Below are 17,059 nucleotides of genomic sequence, written 5' to 3'. Positions count from 1 at the left end.
TTCCAGGTTGAGAAGGACCCATCCACTACCACCCTCTGGGTGTGGCCCTCAAGCCAGTTCGCAACCCATTTGACTGTGAAAAGTCATTGCTATAAGCCTGTTTTTAAAAATTAAATTAGGAGCCAAGTCATGCCCTCAGTTAGATTATTTCTCTGACTGTAGTATGATATTATCAATACAAATAAGGACAGAGTTTGGGCTGAATTGGTTTAAATCAAGGTAATGGTCTGGCTTGGTTTATCATGGTCATCCATCTGTCTATCTATCTAAGCTCATAAAGCAGTAGTCAAAGCTATAGTGTTTAAATGAATCCACTTGATACCATACCTGAAACAGAGGTACATCCTGTGCCAAAAATTTAGCTAAGTTTACATCCAGCAAAGCACGAAGTAATAAGACACTTTCATTTTCTTCTGGGTACTTTAGTTTTAAGTTTCCAGCTGCTGTCAGGACAGATTTAACAGCACGCATTCCATAGTCATAGTGATGCTGAGATGACAGTTGCTCAGAGCAAAGACGGTAGGTGGCAACAATTTTTTGGGCAAGGCTGTGGATATTAAAATATCACATGTGAAATGCAAATATCATGGCCAATATGTAAATTATTTAGATGCCTCAAATCCAGATGGTCAAATGAATGGTACAATGCCAGTTCACACAAGATTACCTAAATACATATGCAATTCAAAGTAGTATAGTCAAGCCCATAAGATGCCATGGGCTGGCTAATTATTACTGTCAGTCAGCAGGACTAATTAGCCCCAACATTTCACGGACATGGCTACACTGCTTCTGGTCAGGAAGCAACATGTGCAGAGCAGCACAGTGTGTTTGAGGGTATAGGTATTAGGCACAATAAGTGTTCAGCCTAAACATATCCAGAAATACAAAGGAAGCTTTGAGTTTTTGTAGCAAGGGGGTTTAGCCTGGAATCAGCTTAGGTTAGTAGAAGCAAGCTGTACTGGGAAGACTCAAGGAGCTGCAAAGATGGATCTTGGACTACAACAGAGCCTGACCGCAGAAAAAGAATGCCCTGGAGATGTAAGGAAACTGGGGCAGGGAAGTGGATGCTAGATTTATTATTTTTGCCTGGATTTCTGCATTTCTCATGCTCTTAATAGCAATGTCAGAACCCTTCTCAAATGCCTATCTGTATGCGTGTTGTATTCATTTGCTTACACCTAACTCATGCCCCTAAAGAGTTCATCTGTTATGCACATGGCTGGAGTTCTGGGAGCCAGTGGGTGTGACTACACAAGATGCTTTACTAGGCATTAGACTAATCTAATGCACAGTACAGCATCACCATTTATATAGGTGATTCAATCACTGTGCATTAACTTAGTTGAATGTGTCATTTGTTAGTACCAATACATACAGGTACTAGAAAAACAGCAGATTGGGAAAAACTAGGAGTAATGGTCACAGTCTCGACACCCTAGTTGTGATATAGTTTTTCCTAATGCTGAGCCTGAAATGAGCCTGAAACGATCTTCCAGGAATTTGTGACCATTACTTCTGGTTTTCCCCAAGGGTGCCCTGGGGAACAGTTGTTCACTGAGCCCTAGATGTATGCTTCTGATGTAGTGGTAAGCTGCTACCAAGTCCCCTCTCAGCCTTCTTTCTCAGGCCGAAGAGTCCCAGGTCCCTCAGCCTTTCCTCATATGGCTTGCCTTGCAAGTCTCTGATCATACAAGTGGCCCTTCGCTGGACTCTCTCAAGCTTTACCACATCCTTGTTAAGGTGCAGAGCCCAGAACTGGATACAGTACTCCAGCTGCAATCTCACCAGTGCTGAGTAGAGCCGAGTAGAGCAGGAAAATCACTTCTTTGCAATGGTTCTCCTGGAGATGCATCAATTGATGCATGCCAGTGTATTGCTAGCCCTGCTGGCTACAGCATCACACTGCCAGCTCATGTTCATCCTGTGGTCAATTATTACCCTCAGGTCTTTGTGACAAGTGATGGGGATCTTCAGTCCTGCTGCCTGATGAGAGCCAGCAGTTGCACAAGCACCCATGACACGAGTTTTGTCTGTGAGCAGCTAGGGGTGCAGGGCCCCAGAATCCCCCCGTACCAAACTCCTTGACAGCTGGCAAGCTTCACGGCCACAGCAGGGCCTAGCAGCCAGGCCTGCAGTGGTTCCCCCGCCCCAAGACATACACAGTTGCACAAGCACCCATGACACGTTCTGCCTGCCTGTGGCCAGAGGTGCAGGGCGCCAAAACCCAGAATCCCTGCACCTATCTCCTTGACAGCTAGCAGGTTTTGTGGCCTCAGCAGGGGCTAGCAGGCCTGCAGCTTTCACCCTGCGAAGACTTAACGCAAACAGTGTCACCCATGTCACGAGTTTTGCTTGTCCGCAGCTTGAGGTGAAGTTTCCCCGAACTCCTGCACCTATCTCCTTGAAAACTTGGCAGGCTTCATGGCCTCAGGAGGGGCTAGCAAGCCTGCAGTTTTGACCCTGCTGTGGCTTAACACATGCATGTGACATGAGTTTTGCTTTCAAGATTTTGGGGTGCAGTTTCCCCAAACCCCCTATACCTATCTCCTTGAAACTTAGCAGGCTTTGTGGCCTCCACAGGGACTAGCACGCCTGCAGTTTTGACCCCACTATGTCTTAACACATACATGTGACACAAGTTTTGCTTTCAGGATTTTGGGGTGCAGTTTTTCTGAACCCCCTACACCTATCACCTTGAAACTTGGAAGGCTTTGTTGCCTCAGCAGGGGCTACCATCCCTGCAGTTTGGGGTATGTGGCTTAACACATACACGTGACATGAGTTTTTCTCTCAAGAATTTGGGGTGCAGTTTCTCAGAACCCCCTGCACATATCTTCTTGAAACATGGCACACTTTATGCCCTCAGAAGTGGCTACCATTCCCGCAAGTTTCATCCAAATCTGACCAGAAATGACAAAGTTATAGCCTGTTTCGACTTTCCCCATTATATCCTATGGGTGAAACGTTGAAACGGCAAAACGTTTCGACAGAACAAAACAGAACAGCCATTTCGACTCAAAACAAAAGCTGAAACAAAACACTGTTCTGTCGAAACACTGGTCAAAATGGAACACTTCCATTTCACACAGCCTCAATGAAAATGCTGTTTCCCTATTTATATACCATTGCTGTACGTAAAACTTTATTTTCACTCTTATGCCAAGTACTACTGGACAGTCTGTGTACCACATACAGAAGTTTAAATAAGCCTTAAATAACATGTAGTCCTTGTGCTGGCTCTGTGCTCAGAAGTGCATCTCACTCATAGCAGCAAATGCTAGCAACAGACATTGCATCTGTCCCTGAACAAGCTATGCTGGTGTTTGTCCCAGAATAGGTAAATTGCAGGACTGGCATGTACAGTCTTCTAACAAACCCTTCTAAATAGTGTTCAGTGAGTGGCTGAATGCATTGCTGCTTCTCTGCCATTGATCCAATGATGCAATCCCAGGATAACCGTTCTGGTGCACTTCACATTGCCCCAGGACAAACTGCTAGCACTTTATATCCTGCAAACTTTTTAGGGTTTGTTTAGGGACAATGGATGTGGACGTCTGAACAATCACACTTTGCCCTGGGGAAAATAGTTTCTTCAAATACAAAAGTGACATCTGTTCACAGCCAAAGATTTATAAGAGGTAACCTGCACTTGTCATGTGTTTTTGTTGTTGTACAAAGTATGATCAGAGTCATGTGGATTACAGTCATGTGGCTTGTGCTTTGCAGAAGTATCAGAATGGATTATCAAAAAATGGACCTTAAATTAAGCATTTTCAAAGCAACTCGAGTGAATTTTGCTACCTGATTTTCACTGATATTAATACTTGCCTGGGAAAAGAGTTCAAAAATTTAGTCCAAGGGATTTGTACAAACATCACCACCCACTCACAGTTGGGAAGCATTTTTGCAAGTGGAAATTCCAACCTGACTTACCTTCTAGAGTCCAAAAATCCCATTGAATAAAGTGAAATTTCACCAATCAAAGCATAATCTGGAACCATCATAGCAACTGTTCGGAACAATGCCTATGAGAAAAAATATAATTTAAAAAGGTAGACCAGACATTAAGGCAGTTACTTCTATTAGTTTACAGGCACAGTATTCATCTGTAAATTCAAAGTGTTTTGTCATTTGCTTTCCATACAAAACACTGGAGTCAGTTCGAAGATCACAAGACTGCAACATTGCTGCTGTTATGTATTATGATGGTGCTGTCAAGAGACTCTGGCTGCAATGGGGGGAACTTCCCATGGTAGCAGCCAAGTGCCATGTGACAGCTACAGGACTGGAGTCCCAGCAGCACCATGGGAAGTGCCTGATACCACAGGCACTTGGCTGTCACCACAGGAACAAGCCACAGTACTGCTAAGGCTTCAACACTGCAGGCCTTGGTCTTGCCCAGGTGCTTGGCTGCAACCAAAGGAAAATCCCCCCATTGCAGCCAGAGTCAGGGCAAAAGTCTTCAGGATGGTTGACCCAGCTCTGTGGGCCAGATCTGGCCTAGTGTCCATATGCTTGACACCTCCACTGTAAACCCTAATGTGAACTCTTCTTCCTATCAACAACAGAAGAACTAAGCACGAGAGAAGGGGTTCCTGTGTAAATTAGAAGAAATTCCACTAACGTTAACAGAGTTAAACCAGCATAATACTGGTAGAAGCAAGATCAGACTTGGATCTATTGTCCATATTTTCAGGGCAACACTAAACACATTATTATAATATAACAAATAGTGCATCAAAATAAGAACACTTTAATAGCATTGCATTGTTATGTTACATGGTTACTTTTCCGTTATCTTTACTATCTTAGAATACAAGCTGCAAATCCTGCTCCATTTTCACAAGAAATTAAAACGCCAGATTAACCTTGAGATTATCAGGAAGCTCTGCCCGTCCTGCATACCCAGGATTCATAGTGATGAAGACAGCACAGGTTGGATTAAGGGACAATTCTGTGCCTTCAAAGATGAAAGTCTTCAATTTCCGAATAATAGCCTGTTGTATGCTGAGGATCTGTTGTGCCACGACAGACAAGACTTCAACCTGATGATAAGAAAGAAGATTTAAAAACCTCCAACTTTTCACACCTGTAGCCAATATAAAAGCAGAATTTATTGGGGAAAAAAGATTTTTTTATAGCTTAATGACTTTATGATTGTCTAAAGATAGAAATCAGCCTGTACCTGGACCCATCAGAATTAAATGATTTCAGAAAATTACTATGCTTGCTTTTAACCTTGGTAGGGAAACTAACTAAAATAGTCCACATAATCAAAACAAAGGTGACAGAACAAACTACAGTACACTAGAATACAGGTTATGGATGATATTTTCCAAAGTATCAACATTCTGCTTTCAAAGAAGTTGATTGTAGAACTCATATAGGATTCTATGAAAGAATAGTTAGGACAGTGCTCAATGCATTTAAAAATCCCATATAAGAGACATTAAAGTAAGAATAACTGAGAACAGTCCTTAAAATTAAAAACAAGGGATTCAAGTTTTCACAAAGAAATACATATAAGATGTGCACATGCTATACAACAGGTGTGTATTCAGTTTAATGCACGTAACCTGAGCCTAAATTGCAAACTATCCTAAAAACAGGAAACTACGTTCAAATCTAACTCTAAAGCTACGCTTTCAATTTGTAATTGCTGTTTTAACTAACTCAACTAAAAAGTTACCTCAATCCTGTTGAACTCATCAAAGCAGGCCCAAGCTCCAGACTGTGCCAGTCCCTTAAAGAACTTACCCATGGCTTTATAATCAAGACCATCAGAACAGTTAAAAACAACACACTGCAAGAAAGAAAGAAATACATGCACATGACACCATTTAGTGTTAAGGTAAAATTCATTACAGAATTCTTGGCTTGTGTAAACAGAGCTGGGTGACTACTGCCAAGATAACTGGTTAAGTAGGATGCCATACACCAGAGGTGGGCAAAATATGGCCCGCAAACCGGATCCAGCCCACCAGGTAATTTTATCCGGCCCATGGGCAGGTGCCTACCAATTCATTGTATCCAGCTTGGCCCTGCTGTACTTGCACGGAGGAGAGCCACACTCACGCCCACGACAACAGCCTGCACTGCACGCTCACCCACAGGAGGGCCCTGACCCCAGCCCCGCAGGTAGGGAAGCAGTGGTGGAGGGCAGGGGATGGCAGCAGTGGGTCAGGTGGAAGGGAAGGGAAGTGGCGGCAGTGAGAGGCAGGGCAAAAGTGGTGGCGGGCGAGGGCATGAAAATGGTGGTGGCAGGCAGGTGCGGAAAGTGGTAGTGGCAGTGGTAGGGGATGGAGGGGAAATGGCAGCAAGCAGGCAGGCGGGAGGGAAGGAAGCGGTGGCAGGTAGGAGTGAAGCTGCAGCTGGGCAGGAGCGTGGGGCCCACACTGGTGCCCAGGGGCTGTTGGGACCTCAGAGGAAGGAGTGTGGAGCCAGGCTGGCAGAGGTGCAGGGTCCAGCTGGCTCCATGAGGGGCCCACTAGGGCTCACATACAGTGCCTGTGTTCTCCACCTGAGCCATGCACCTCCAAGGGGAGTCCCACATGATGAAGCTGATGACCCAGCCCCACTCAGTGCCACGTGCAGGTCATGTGGAACAGCAGCGAGCTTCACGCTATGGAGCTGGTTCTGCCCCTCTTTCTGTCACCCCAGCTGAGCCCCATAACCTGCACTGCAGGCTTCATCATGCAGGACTCCCCACCAGTGGTACAGGGCATGGGCAGAAAACCTGGGAACTGCATATGAGCCCTGTGCAATGGAGCCAGCAGCTTGGCCACATCCAGTCCTGGGGCTCACCAGAACTACGCACCACAAGGAGGCTATGCCTGCTGCAGGGCATGAGTGCCCCGATGGCCCACTGCCTGCTGGTGCGACTGGCAGCAGGGGCTGTGCTCAATGGCAAGGGGGCATGTGTGAGGAGAGTGTGTGTTTGTAGGGGGGGCCCACACACACACACACCTCACCATACACATGCACCCATCTCTCCCACACACACCTCATACCCACTAGACACACCCTCCCCCTCCACACACCCCAGAACCCCCCATATATCCACATCCCCCACAAACCCCATACCCACACTTCCCTACAGGCAACCCCCTACAAATTCCACACACACCCACAGCTCCCCAGAAACCCCATACTGACCCACCCACACCACCACAAGCCCCACATACACCCACACCCTGCATACACACACACCCACACACACAGCCCCCCCACAAACCCCATACCCACCCACCCATACCCCCTCCACAATATAAAAAGGTAAGACTTCATTTTGAGCTATTATGCAATCACCTCTATATACACTATGCAAGCACACACAAATCAGAACAAAATTGTTTTTTTTAAAATAAAATTAAAATACATTACAGTAGATGTTTGATTTTTAGTATATTTTTTTTTTCTGGTTCCAAGATGCTCCCTACCCCACAAAAAAGAAGCATTTCCAGGGGCAAGGGGAAGGACTTCTGGTGATAATGGTCAGGGGCTAGGAACAGGAGATCTGGCCCCAAGATGGCAACCAGGCGACAGGGCACCTGTCAAGGGGTGGGGCTACCCTTGTGGCCCTCAACAGCTCATCAAAACTTATTAAGGGGCTCTCCAGCTGAAATAACTGCCCACCCCTGCCACACATACACACACTAAATGCAGTATTTCCTTTAGCAGTGGAAGGGCAAATTGAACAAATGCCAGTTTGAGAAAGGAACTTCCAAGAATATTTGCATCTCTGAGTACAAACAATGTAACGCAACATTTAACTTGTTTTAGTACCTGTTTAGCTAGTGCTTTTGCAAGATCTTTTGTTGTCTCTGTTTTGCCAGTCCCTGCAGGTCCTTCTGGAGCACCACCAAGATTTAATTTCAAAGCACCCATTAATGTTCTACAGAAGGAAATAAAAACAACAAACACAGAATCATCAAAACACAAAAAGAATATACAATTATAGACAGTCATTAGTAGTTCTTAAAACTGTTGGCTAGATTTTCAGCCAATATAAATTAATACTGCTTCATAGACTTCACAGACACTTGCTGATGATTTGCCTCTCCATTATTACCAGGAGACCTTTTATTTGACTAGCTTGCCATCCACACCTATCTTCAGCATTGACTTATGGGGCCAGAAGATATTAAAAATATATCAAATACATCAAAAATAAAGATTCAAATCCAGACCTAAATGAACCTTTTACAACATAATTTACTCCTTAAGCAGATGACACCAATATGTGAGGCAAGACAGTTGGTAAAAGCCAAACGTTTTAACCTCAAGTGGCACCCACAATGTCAGGTATGGGAACCTGACATCTGAAACCAAATTTAGCTCGATAAATAAACAACACTCTGACTCTACGTCTCAAGCAAGTTTTGGTGATGCAGTCGAACCCCACTTTAGTTCTTGCTCCACTCAAACTCCAAAATAAATTGCTCACCAGTAACAGATGCATTTCTGTTCAGGCAGAACTCAGAGAGTCAGGTGATTTCATAGTTCGTTATTATCTACTTGATCTCCGCTAATCCCTTCACTTAGTATGCGTTAACAACCCTTGTTCTTTCATTAATCAAGCTACCCTTTCTGTTACAATTATCCTGTTTGTTATCTACTCCTGGTAATGTGCTCTGCTCACTGGCAGCATGTCCAATAAACTTGTGCCCTATGGACCTGTACTGGGTGGTTTTGTTCCTAGGGGATTCAAACCCAAAACAAATGAGATAGGGAGAGGAAGGGCAGGGCTGAAGGCAGGTTGAGCTGTGTGGTAAGACAGCAGTCAAAGGCAGGAGGGAACTGCAAAGGTGAAGTGAAAAGGTAAGTTACTGTAGTGATGCTTTCCTGGATTATTCGTTGCAGCAGATGACAAAGGCTGAACCAGTGGCACAACCAAGGCAGAACAGGGTGCAAGTGGATCCAGAGGGGTTGGTAACTCTGGGTAGGGGTGCTATAAGTGGCTGGAACAAATGCTTTAGCCTTAAATGTGTGGGTCGAAGACGCTCATCCGCAGGAACCTGTTTTCCCCCAAGAACCAAAACTGCCCCTCACCCGCACTGTTTGGTCCTCCCAGGATTCCTTCCCCCTCCCCCTAGCAAGGCATTCACTATGGGGTCTGGGCAAGGGAAGAGGTTGGGGTGTTATGAGTATGTGAGGGGCACATGGGGTTTTCATCTGAGCAGAGTGGTGAGAATCATGGGGGTGAATGGGATGTAAGGCCAGCTGGGAACAAGAGTAATTGTAGGTGAGAAGGTCCCACAGGCTGAGAGGCTGCAGTGAAGTCTTGGTGCTCAGAGGGGGCCAGGGGAATGGTGACAGACCACAAGACTGGGGTATGATGGGGATGGGTCTGTGCAGTGAGGTCATGGAGGCAGGGTACAACTCTGCGAGGCATGAGGGTGATGGGTAGGATCTGATAGGGCTTGGGGCATGATGGGGTGGGACAGGACATGGAGGATATGTGGGATAACAGGGAACAGAGTAGAGCCAGGGAGCATTTGAAGTGGAAGGTACAATGCAGAAAACGGCAGTGAGAGGCACTTTGGGGCCCTAGTAGAGTATCTGAGGGTGCAGGGAGAAATTTTGTCTGAAAGTTGGCAATCAGGCCCTCACAAGCCCATTTATATTTGTTTGTGCTTGAATGCTAAACTGAATAAAGCCCTATGCAGCTAGCAAATTAGTAAAGCTTCTTGGTGCTTTTTAATTGGGGAAAAATGTGTGTTGTATTATGAGACAATACATCAGAGCATCTGCACCACCCTCTTACAAAATTCTAGATCTGCCTATGCTACTACTTGATAAAGAAAGTCAACATTGGAAATGCTTAAAAAGGTTGTAGATTGTTCCTCTTTGTTCCCTTTCTATGGCTCAATGGTTTCCCTACTAAAAGCTTGCTCCCCGTGAAAGAGTTCTGAATCCAGAAAGAGCCCTTGGTGCCTTGACTACGCAGGAAAAAATTATGTTGCAGAAAGTATTTTTAAATAATGCTGAACAAGGTCTGTCCTGCACTACAGATGCAATTAAAATATGTTTGGCATCAATCCAGATGCACCCACTCAGCGATGGATAACTTCCCTACAGTTAACACTGCCTGAGTAATGACCACAGCCAGATTTAGAGCCAATATATCAGCTGCATGGTTCTATGCTACACTGCTGCAAAGGCCAATTTACAGTTCAAGGAGAAGTGTTCACATTTACAGAAAATGGAAGAACTTGAGCATAACACAGAGGTGACCATGAGTTCATGACTCCAAAGCTCCTAAAGCAAAATCTTTACATCCTCACTATAAATTTGTCTGGAGGAGTTCTAGGGAAAGCTCTTTAAGAGACAGACCTAACAACTAACTGCTGCAATTATATGCTACTCCAAGGCAAGCTTCAAGGGCAATAACCAAATCCTCATGGGGGATGAAGTATTTTCATTTCAGCCTCTTTCAAACAAGTAGTGGAATTAGAAGCTAACTGTGGTCACAAATCTGTGAATAACTCTATAATTGCCTCATTTATTTTACAGTCAGACATGCCCTACCTATATATTTTATTCCAAAGAAATTAATTGACTGGTTCAGCTACACAAGTCCTCAACAGTTCTATTACTACAAGCTGCCATTTTTTTAGAAGACAAAAATTACTCTGCAGGCCTTGGAATCCGCATACTGTAACTATTTTACCATGTTTGGGTAATAGTATATATATATAATGTTCCTATAAAACACAGGAGAAAATGAAACTTTTGATGTTCTTTTCATTAGCAACTGTTACAATATATGGAAAATACATGCCAGTTAGAAAGTAAATACTTTATTTATAGACAATACAAATTTTACCTATAGCATCGATCAGTCAGCGGAGTTATAACCAAGCGAAGAGAATTGCCTAGATATTCATAGCCATATCCAGCTTCTGTTGTAATCATTCGTACCACTACTTCTCCCTCCTCCCAGTAGTATCTCAGCTGAGAAATCCACTGGAAATCATTCAGATCTGTGACCTTGTCCTCAGCCAATTTTGCAACCACATCACGAGCTGCAAAAAGATAGCTCATATAGTAAAAACTTATACACAGAAAATGAACATTTATAGCAACTGATTTGTTCTCATTTTGGAAAGGAAGCTGCATCATTTTTGCTTAGTAATTAGTAGGGATCCTGATTTTCCATTTTCCATGGAAGAAGAGAAAGCCACAGATTGCCCATTTTTATCAGAGAAACCCATGTATTTCCTAGGGCAGTGAGGAGGCAGGGTGGGAATGCACCCCCCAACTGAGGTCCGCCCAGTGGGGGGGGGGAGCACCCACCATAGAAGCTTTTCACACACACCCCCGCTCAAGCTGGGCTGGGATCCCCCCAACCCCACCCCTTTACCAGCCATCACCTCTGAGAGGAGCAGGGGGTGGGATGGACCCCCACCTCTCCTCAGCCATGTGGGTGCTTTCCAGTGAGTGCTTTCCCCTCCATGCTGGGCAGACCTCAACTGGGGGGGGCTGGTACAGGGGTGGGGGAGCACTGTCTTTCCCCCCTCCCCACTCCAGGAAGCCAACAGCTGGGGAAGGGTTGGTGCTGGGGTGAGCCCAGGCCAGCTGGGAGCTGGGCGGGTGGGGGGAGGGCGTGCTTCTTCTCCCTCTCCCCCCTGTACCCCACAGACCCTGGTTGCCAATCAGGCCTAAGCTACTGAGTCAGCAGACTTGGGCATCCTGGCCATGGGGGGCAGTGCACATGAGTACCCCCAAGCTCCTGGCCTGGGCCAGTGCAGGCTTCTACTCATCTTGGCCATCCCAAGCACTGAACATCAGTTTAGTTTGTTACTGGTTCAATCTAGGCAGCTGAGAATAAACTACAAAGATTGAATCGATTTTGCCTCAGGTTTTTTGAACCTGTGTACTTAGCCACTGTCTCCCCCCAGATTACCAAGCTGAATTCTCCCCGTGCCAAGTTCTACAAGGTGCAATAGAGAAGCAGGGGGACTGTCAGAGAGCTGGGGTGCAGTTCCCTGTCATAAGGCCCATCAGTGACTTTATGCAAATGGAGGGTGGGTTTAGCAGATGTCTGCTCCACCAAACTCCCTTTCCTGCCCAGACGGACTTCTCCTTTCTCCTACTCTGGAGATGGGCTGAAGCTCACACTCTAGGCAGAAATGCTGCCCCCACCAGCCCAGCCATGAGTTCCCCCCTGCAGAAAGAATCCTCCACTGCCCTCCTCCAGCCAGAATACAATCATTTTCTACCACTTCAGGAACATACAGTGGCACAGTACACTGCAATTCTCCCCTGTGAGGTTGCAAGTTGCCTCCCCATTCATCAGCTGCTGAAAAGGGCAAGGAGAACTGTCTAAGAGGTGTTAAGATTGCACAGTCAAGAAGGTTGCTGGAGGTTGCTCAGGCTACAAGCTCAAAGCGTTACTTATCTGGCCCGTGAGTACAATCTGGCTTTGCACATCCAGCTTTTGTCTCATGTGGATTAGCAAATGAAAATGATTACTATAATCCTTTAACTCATTTTCCAGGATGTAACTTTTGCTGCAGGAAGCATCCCAGCTGCCTCCTTCAGATAATTTGCTTCATATAATGATACCAATCCTGCTTTGACTGTAATGAGAGTAGCAGTCACGCATTTACCATGCACATCAATGACAGTGAGAGCACCCAGAGTGAGACGGGCACCACTGGACAGCTTTCCTCTCACTAATTCAACAATTTCTCCAATTTGGTGGTTGCTCTTCTCCAAAAAATCCTGTTAGAGGAATAAGATGTGAGCATTAATGGAATGTGATACCAAACAGCCCCAGAACTCCCCGGGGGTGTAAGTCATTAGAAAAAAACTCTGAAAACAAGATGAGGCAGATCAGTAGTGCCTCCTTGGCACCATATAGATACTTAAGAGTCTTCTTCATCTATTGCCATTTTATTTTACTAGAAGCACTTAGAGGAGCTTTATGGTCTGAAAATTATGGTAATGGAAACCTTCTCTCTCTCCCTAAATCAAATGACAAGTCTCTGTTCCAGGAGATATGTAGATACTCTCTATTGATTAAAACTGGATGAAACTTCTTAAAATAGGCATTCAGCAAAAGTTAAGATTTTCCTGAAATTATGTTTTATTTGAAATTATTTGCCAATGTTTCTACTACTAATTTTTGGTCTGTGGGCAGTTTCTTGAAAATATTCAGTATTTTAAATTCAATGAATTTTAACAGGACACAAGGGACCAGATTCCCCACTGGTGTAAATACAAATAGTTCCATAGAAGCCCTGATGGGCTTTGTGTCCTGTCTGGTTGAGTATAAGCACCAGAATATAGCTGCTGGTATAATAAACTACTGAAAATTTGCCTTTTCCATGCCAAGAGACTCATTTGACAGAAGAGCCCCAGAAAGCAAACACAGACAGAAAGACCATGAAGGCAGCCAAAGTAAATTAATTAAAAAGATTATTCCCAGAAAAAAAACCTTTGAGCGCCTCTACTTGGGTCTGACCAAAAGTCCACAGATGGTGTTTCCATTACTGCAGTGTGTTTTGGGTCAGTCCTCCATGAGGAAATGCACAAGACTGTGGTGATCATGGATGAACTGCAAACACTTACAAGGGAAGGTTCTTTTGTGAGGGCTAGCATAAAGCTATCACAACCAGCCCAGGTATCTTTATCAGATGGAGAAATCAGCAATAACCAGAGCCACTTAACTACCCAGTCCTGCAAACAGTTACTCCTTCATATTTATCCCATTGGGACAAAGCATGAGAATAAGTATACATACAGGAGTAGCATTTTCCAGAACCTGGCACTACTTTGAAACTTTCTGTTTGACTCCTTTATTCGCACATGCAAGAATAATATGACCTCAGTGAAGTTACTCTTATTTACACAAAGGTAAGGAAAATCAGAATCATTTTCATAAGAGTATAGGAAACATAAGGAAATACAGATTGCAAGAGCAAATGCAAAGGGAAGGTCAACACAGGTGGAAGTTGCAAAGAATACTTCACTAAAAAAATGCTATTATCATGTAAGTCAACAGGAAAAGTCAGATTTTATACATTCAAAAATTCACAACAGTTTGATGTGGGGGAAGTTCTAAACATCATGCAGGATTTAATATGGAATTATAAGAAAACCTTACAGGCAATGTTCCTCTTTTGATAGCTTCAGACACTTCTTTTGTCCAGTAGATAGATGAAACACAGATAACCACCTGTCCAGGACAGTGAAGTACCCACTTTTTTCTGGGAATCTTTTAAAAAATAATAAACATAATTTTACTTCAATTAAATTAGATGCAAGTGTTTTACTCAATGCAACTAACTTGAGACAGAAGGAGTCTAAGGACATCCCAGCTATGGAGAACTGGATACCTGTATGAGCATGGATTACTTTCAAGATCTACTTTATGCTGTAAATATTTTATATATAAACAGGGAACAAATGTAGATAATTACTTGAACATATTCTGTAATGCCATCTTGAATAACTTGTCTTACACTGGCCAGCATCATTTCCTCTACTTGCAAAAGCCATTTCTCTACCATGCCCTTAAAACAAACAAAAATAAATTAAAGTGAAAACGGAGAAAATGAAATAGGTTTAAACCACATGAGCTGAATCATGCATGCCTTTTCTGCTCTGGTAAAGACCAGATAAAATGGACTACAGGATTCAAAAAAGGACCCTAAGCACTGATGACTACTGCACAGAAGTACATGCAAGAAGGCAAACCAAGCTAACTCCACAGGCATAGGTAGTTTCATTATAAGAAAACAGTGGGGTATATACAGGCCCAGAATAGAAATGTAGCCCTGAGACAGCAAACCAACATGATTGTAATACCAAGGGGCACTTTGCTCCTGGATGATGTGGCCAAAAGACTGCTATATAATACATCCCACATCTTTTCTCTCTCTTTGTAAATCCCATCCAGCACCTGTCTGCATCTCTATCGGCACATCTTCATAAGATGTGTTAATGAGCATTAACCTAATTTAATGCGCATTACGGTCATGCATCTACATGTGTGAGCCTTTAATGTGCATTACAAATGGCAAGATTATGCTAATCACACCTACATTTGATACCCGTAGGCGTGATTAGTTAAAGTGCATTAATGCACATGTAGATGCAATACGTCACTAACTTTGGTGCCAGGTCTGCCCAGCCACTAGGGGTACATGGCAGGGCTGCAGGGACTTGGCACTAACTTTAGTGCCAAGTACCTGCACATGTAGACATCTTCTAAAAATTGCTTAATGCACATTAGCTTAATATGAATTAAATTTAAGCATGCTTAAATTTAGGTGCTCCCTGTGTTATCTTTAAAAACCTGCCTGCCATCTTGTTTAATGCCAACTTCCCCAAAAGCACATACTTTACAATCAAAATAGGTTATAATAAAAAAAATTACTTTTGCTTTCACTGGGTAAATTTTTTCTATGAAGGGAACAGTTTCTTTCTCTGAACTGATCATGCCTGTGATTGCCAAGTCTTCTGTAAACTCCAATTTAGCAATTCCCTCAAAACACTTCTTCAAGTGTGGCTGGACTCGAAGGGGATCTTTAGTTTCTGACAAAATCTCAAGCAGCTCATCGTTAGACAAGAAAAAGAATCTGTTAAAAGATTTAAAAGTACACAAAAACGTTTCAAATATAGAAACAGTCATCCAAGAAGCTACAGCATTAGAGTGTGAATTTGCTCTAACTCTACATTAGAAAGACTTATTTTTCCCAGCAGTCATATTGTAGTGTTGTAGCTGTGATGGTCCAGAGAAGAAGGAGGGAGCAGGATTTGTTTGGTGGCATCTTTTACTACACCAACTACAGAGTTGGGAGATATGTTTGACAAAATTCTGGGCACAAAGTTTCTTTCCTTGAAGACTGTTAGATAAGCAAAGGATGTAAGCAAGGACCCAGAGAAAGAAGGTATGGCTGGGAGGTCAGTTGGGGCAGATCAGCTGCTTAAAGAAATGATCCTCTGAAACAGATGATGCATTTCTCCCACATCAAAGTTCGGCTGCTCAAAACATCTTTGCCTCCCCCCTCTTCTTTTTGGGTGAAGCATAGGTGAGCTCAATCAGCTCTGACTCCAAAAAGAATAGATTTTCATTTTTTTTGTAACATAGAACTGTGCTCTGTGTGTTTTTGTGATAAATATGCATCGATCCAACTCAATAAAAATTACTTCAAAGAGTGTTTCAGAATCTTTTACTGTCTCCCACTGCTCTAAGTTGGGTTTATTAATACATTTACCTTGGGAAAAATAATCTTTTCTTCTCCAAGTAAGAATTTAGCCCTTTCTGAATATCTTCTAAGAGATTATTTGCTTCCTGAAGCCTGTCCAACATCTTAGGCTGTTCAGTTGCCACAAGTACTCTGGTGTCCTTCACCTTTATGAAGAGAAATTATGTAGAAAACACTATATGCGGACATATGGTTTGATTAGTTATTTCATTTTTCTTTAACAGATGCTAATGATGGTCACCAAGTATGTTACAGAGCATGACAAGTTAGACCTTGGTTTCTTTGTTGCCTATCTTCAGATTATGAAAATGTGTAATTGAGAGTGCTTGCTGTTTGAGAACATTGCTTTGTACAGACTAAATTATTTGTATCAATAACATTGTAGCCTGATTGTGGAAAAAAACTGATAGGATCACATCCAGAGGCATTAGAACATTTTAAAGATTATACTGATTTGAAGATTCAAATCTTGTTTGCATGTGCTTTAGGCTTGCAACATTTCTTTAATTTACAAATAGGAGTAAAAAATTCTATTAAATGCACCTTTGAAACCCTCCATTTATCATCCCAAGTATGGAAATCGCTCAACATATTGTTACATATATTTTTCTGACAATGTAATGAACTAAACAGAATTTTTACTGCACAGAAAATACCACACAAAAACACAGGAAATATCATGCAAATTATATTGTTTGCTGGTCTAATACCAAGTGAGCCTTTAAAGCCCAGATAAGTCACTGGAAGCCTTTTTACTCATTTCAATAGGCTCTGGAAGCACAAATCACTTATCCCTCTTCAATATTCTATTCATTTAACAGAAAAGTCTGACTTAA

General features: G+C 43.3%; 1 protein-coding gene across 1 annotated transcript in view; it reads right to left on the bottom strand.

Annotated features, from left to right (window-relative positions):
* Positions 1-17,059, bottom strand: part of DNAH3 (dynein axonemal heavy chain 3) — a 112,004-nt gene that overhangs the window by 39,629 nt on the left and 55,316 nt on the right. Inside the window, exons 23-33 of the mRNA XM_019542168.1 lie at positions 16,233-16,369; positions 15,392-15,593; positions 14,433-14,525; positions 14,117-14,227; positions 12,618-12,732; positions 10,832-11,030; positions 7,789-7,897; positions 5,693-5,806; positions 4,872-5,048; positions 3,937-4,028; positions 328-547 (exon numbers count right to left, since the gene is read on the bottom strand). Of these exons, the coding sequence (XP_019397713.1) occupies positions 328-547; positions 3,937-4,028; positions 4,872-5,048; positions 5,693-5,806; positions 7,789-7,897; positions 10,832-11,030; positions 12,618-12,732; positions 14,117-14,227; positions 14,433-14,525; positions 15,392-15,593; positions 16,233-16,369 (1,569 nt within the window). The remainder of the gene's footprint in view (positions 1-327; positions 548-3,936; positions 4,029-4,871; positions 5,049-5,692; positions 5,807-7,788; positions 7,898-10,831; positions 11,031-12,617; positions 12,733-14,116; positions 14,228-14,432; positions 14,526-15,391; positions 15,594-16,232; positions 16,370-17,059) is intronic.

This window comes from Crocodylus porosus, unplaced genomic scaffold, assembly GCF_001723895.1.
Source record: "Crocodylus porosus isolate Cpor-Errol unplaced genomic scaffold, CroPor_comp1, whole genome shotgun sequence".
Classification (NCBI taxonomy): Eukaryota; Metazoa; Chordata; order Crocodylia; family Crocodylidae; genus Crocodylus; species Crocodylus porosus.
Note: the sequence above shows the minus strand (reverse complement) of the source record. Positions and strands in the feature narration are given on the sequence as shown.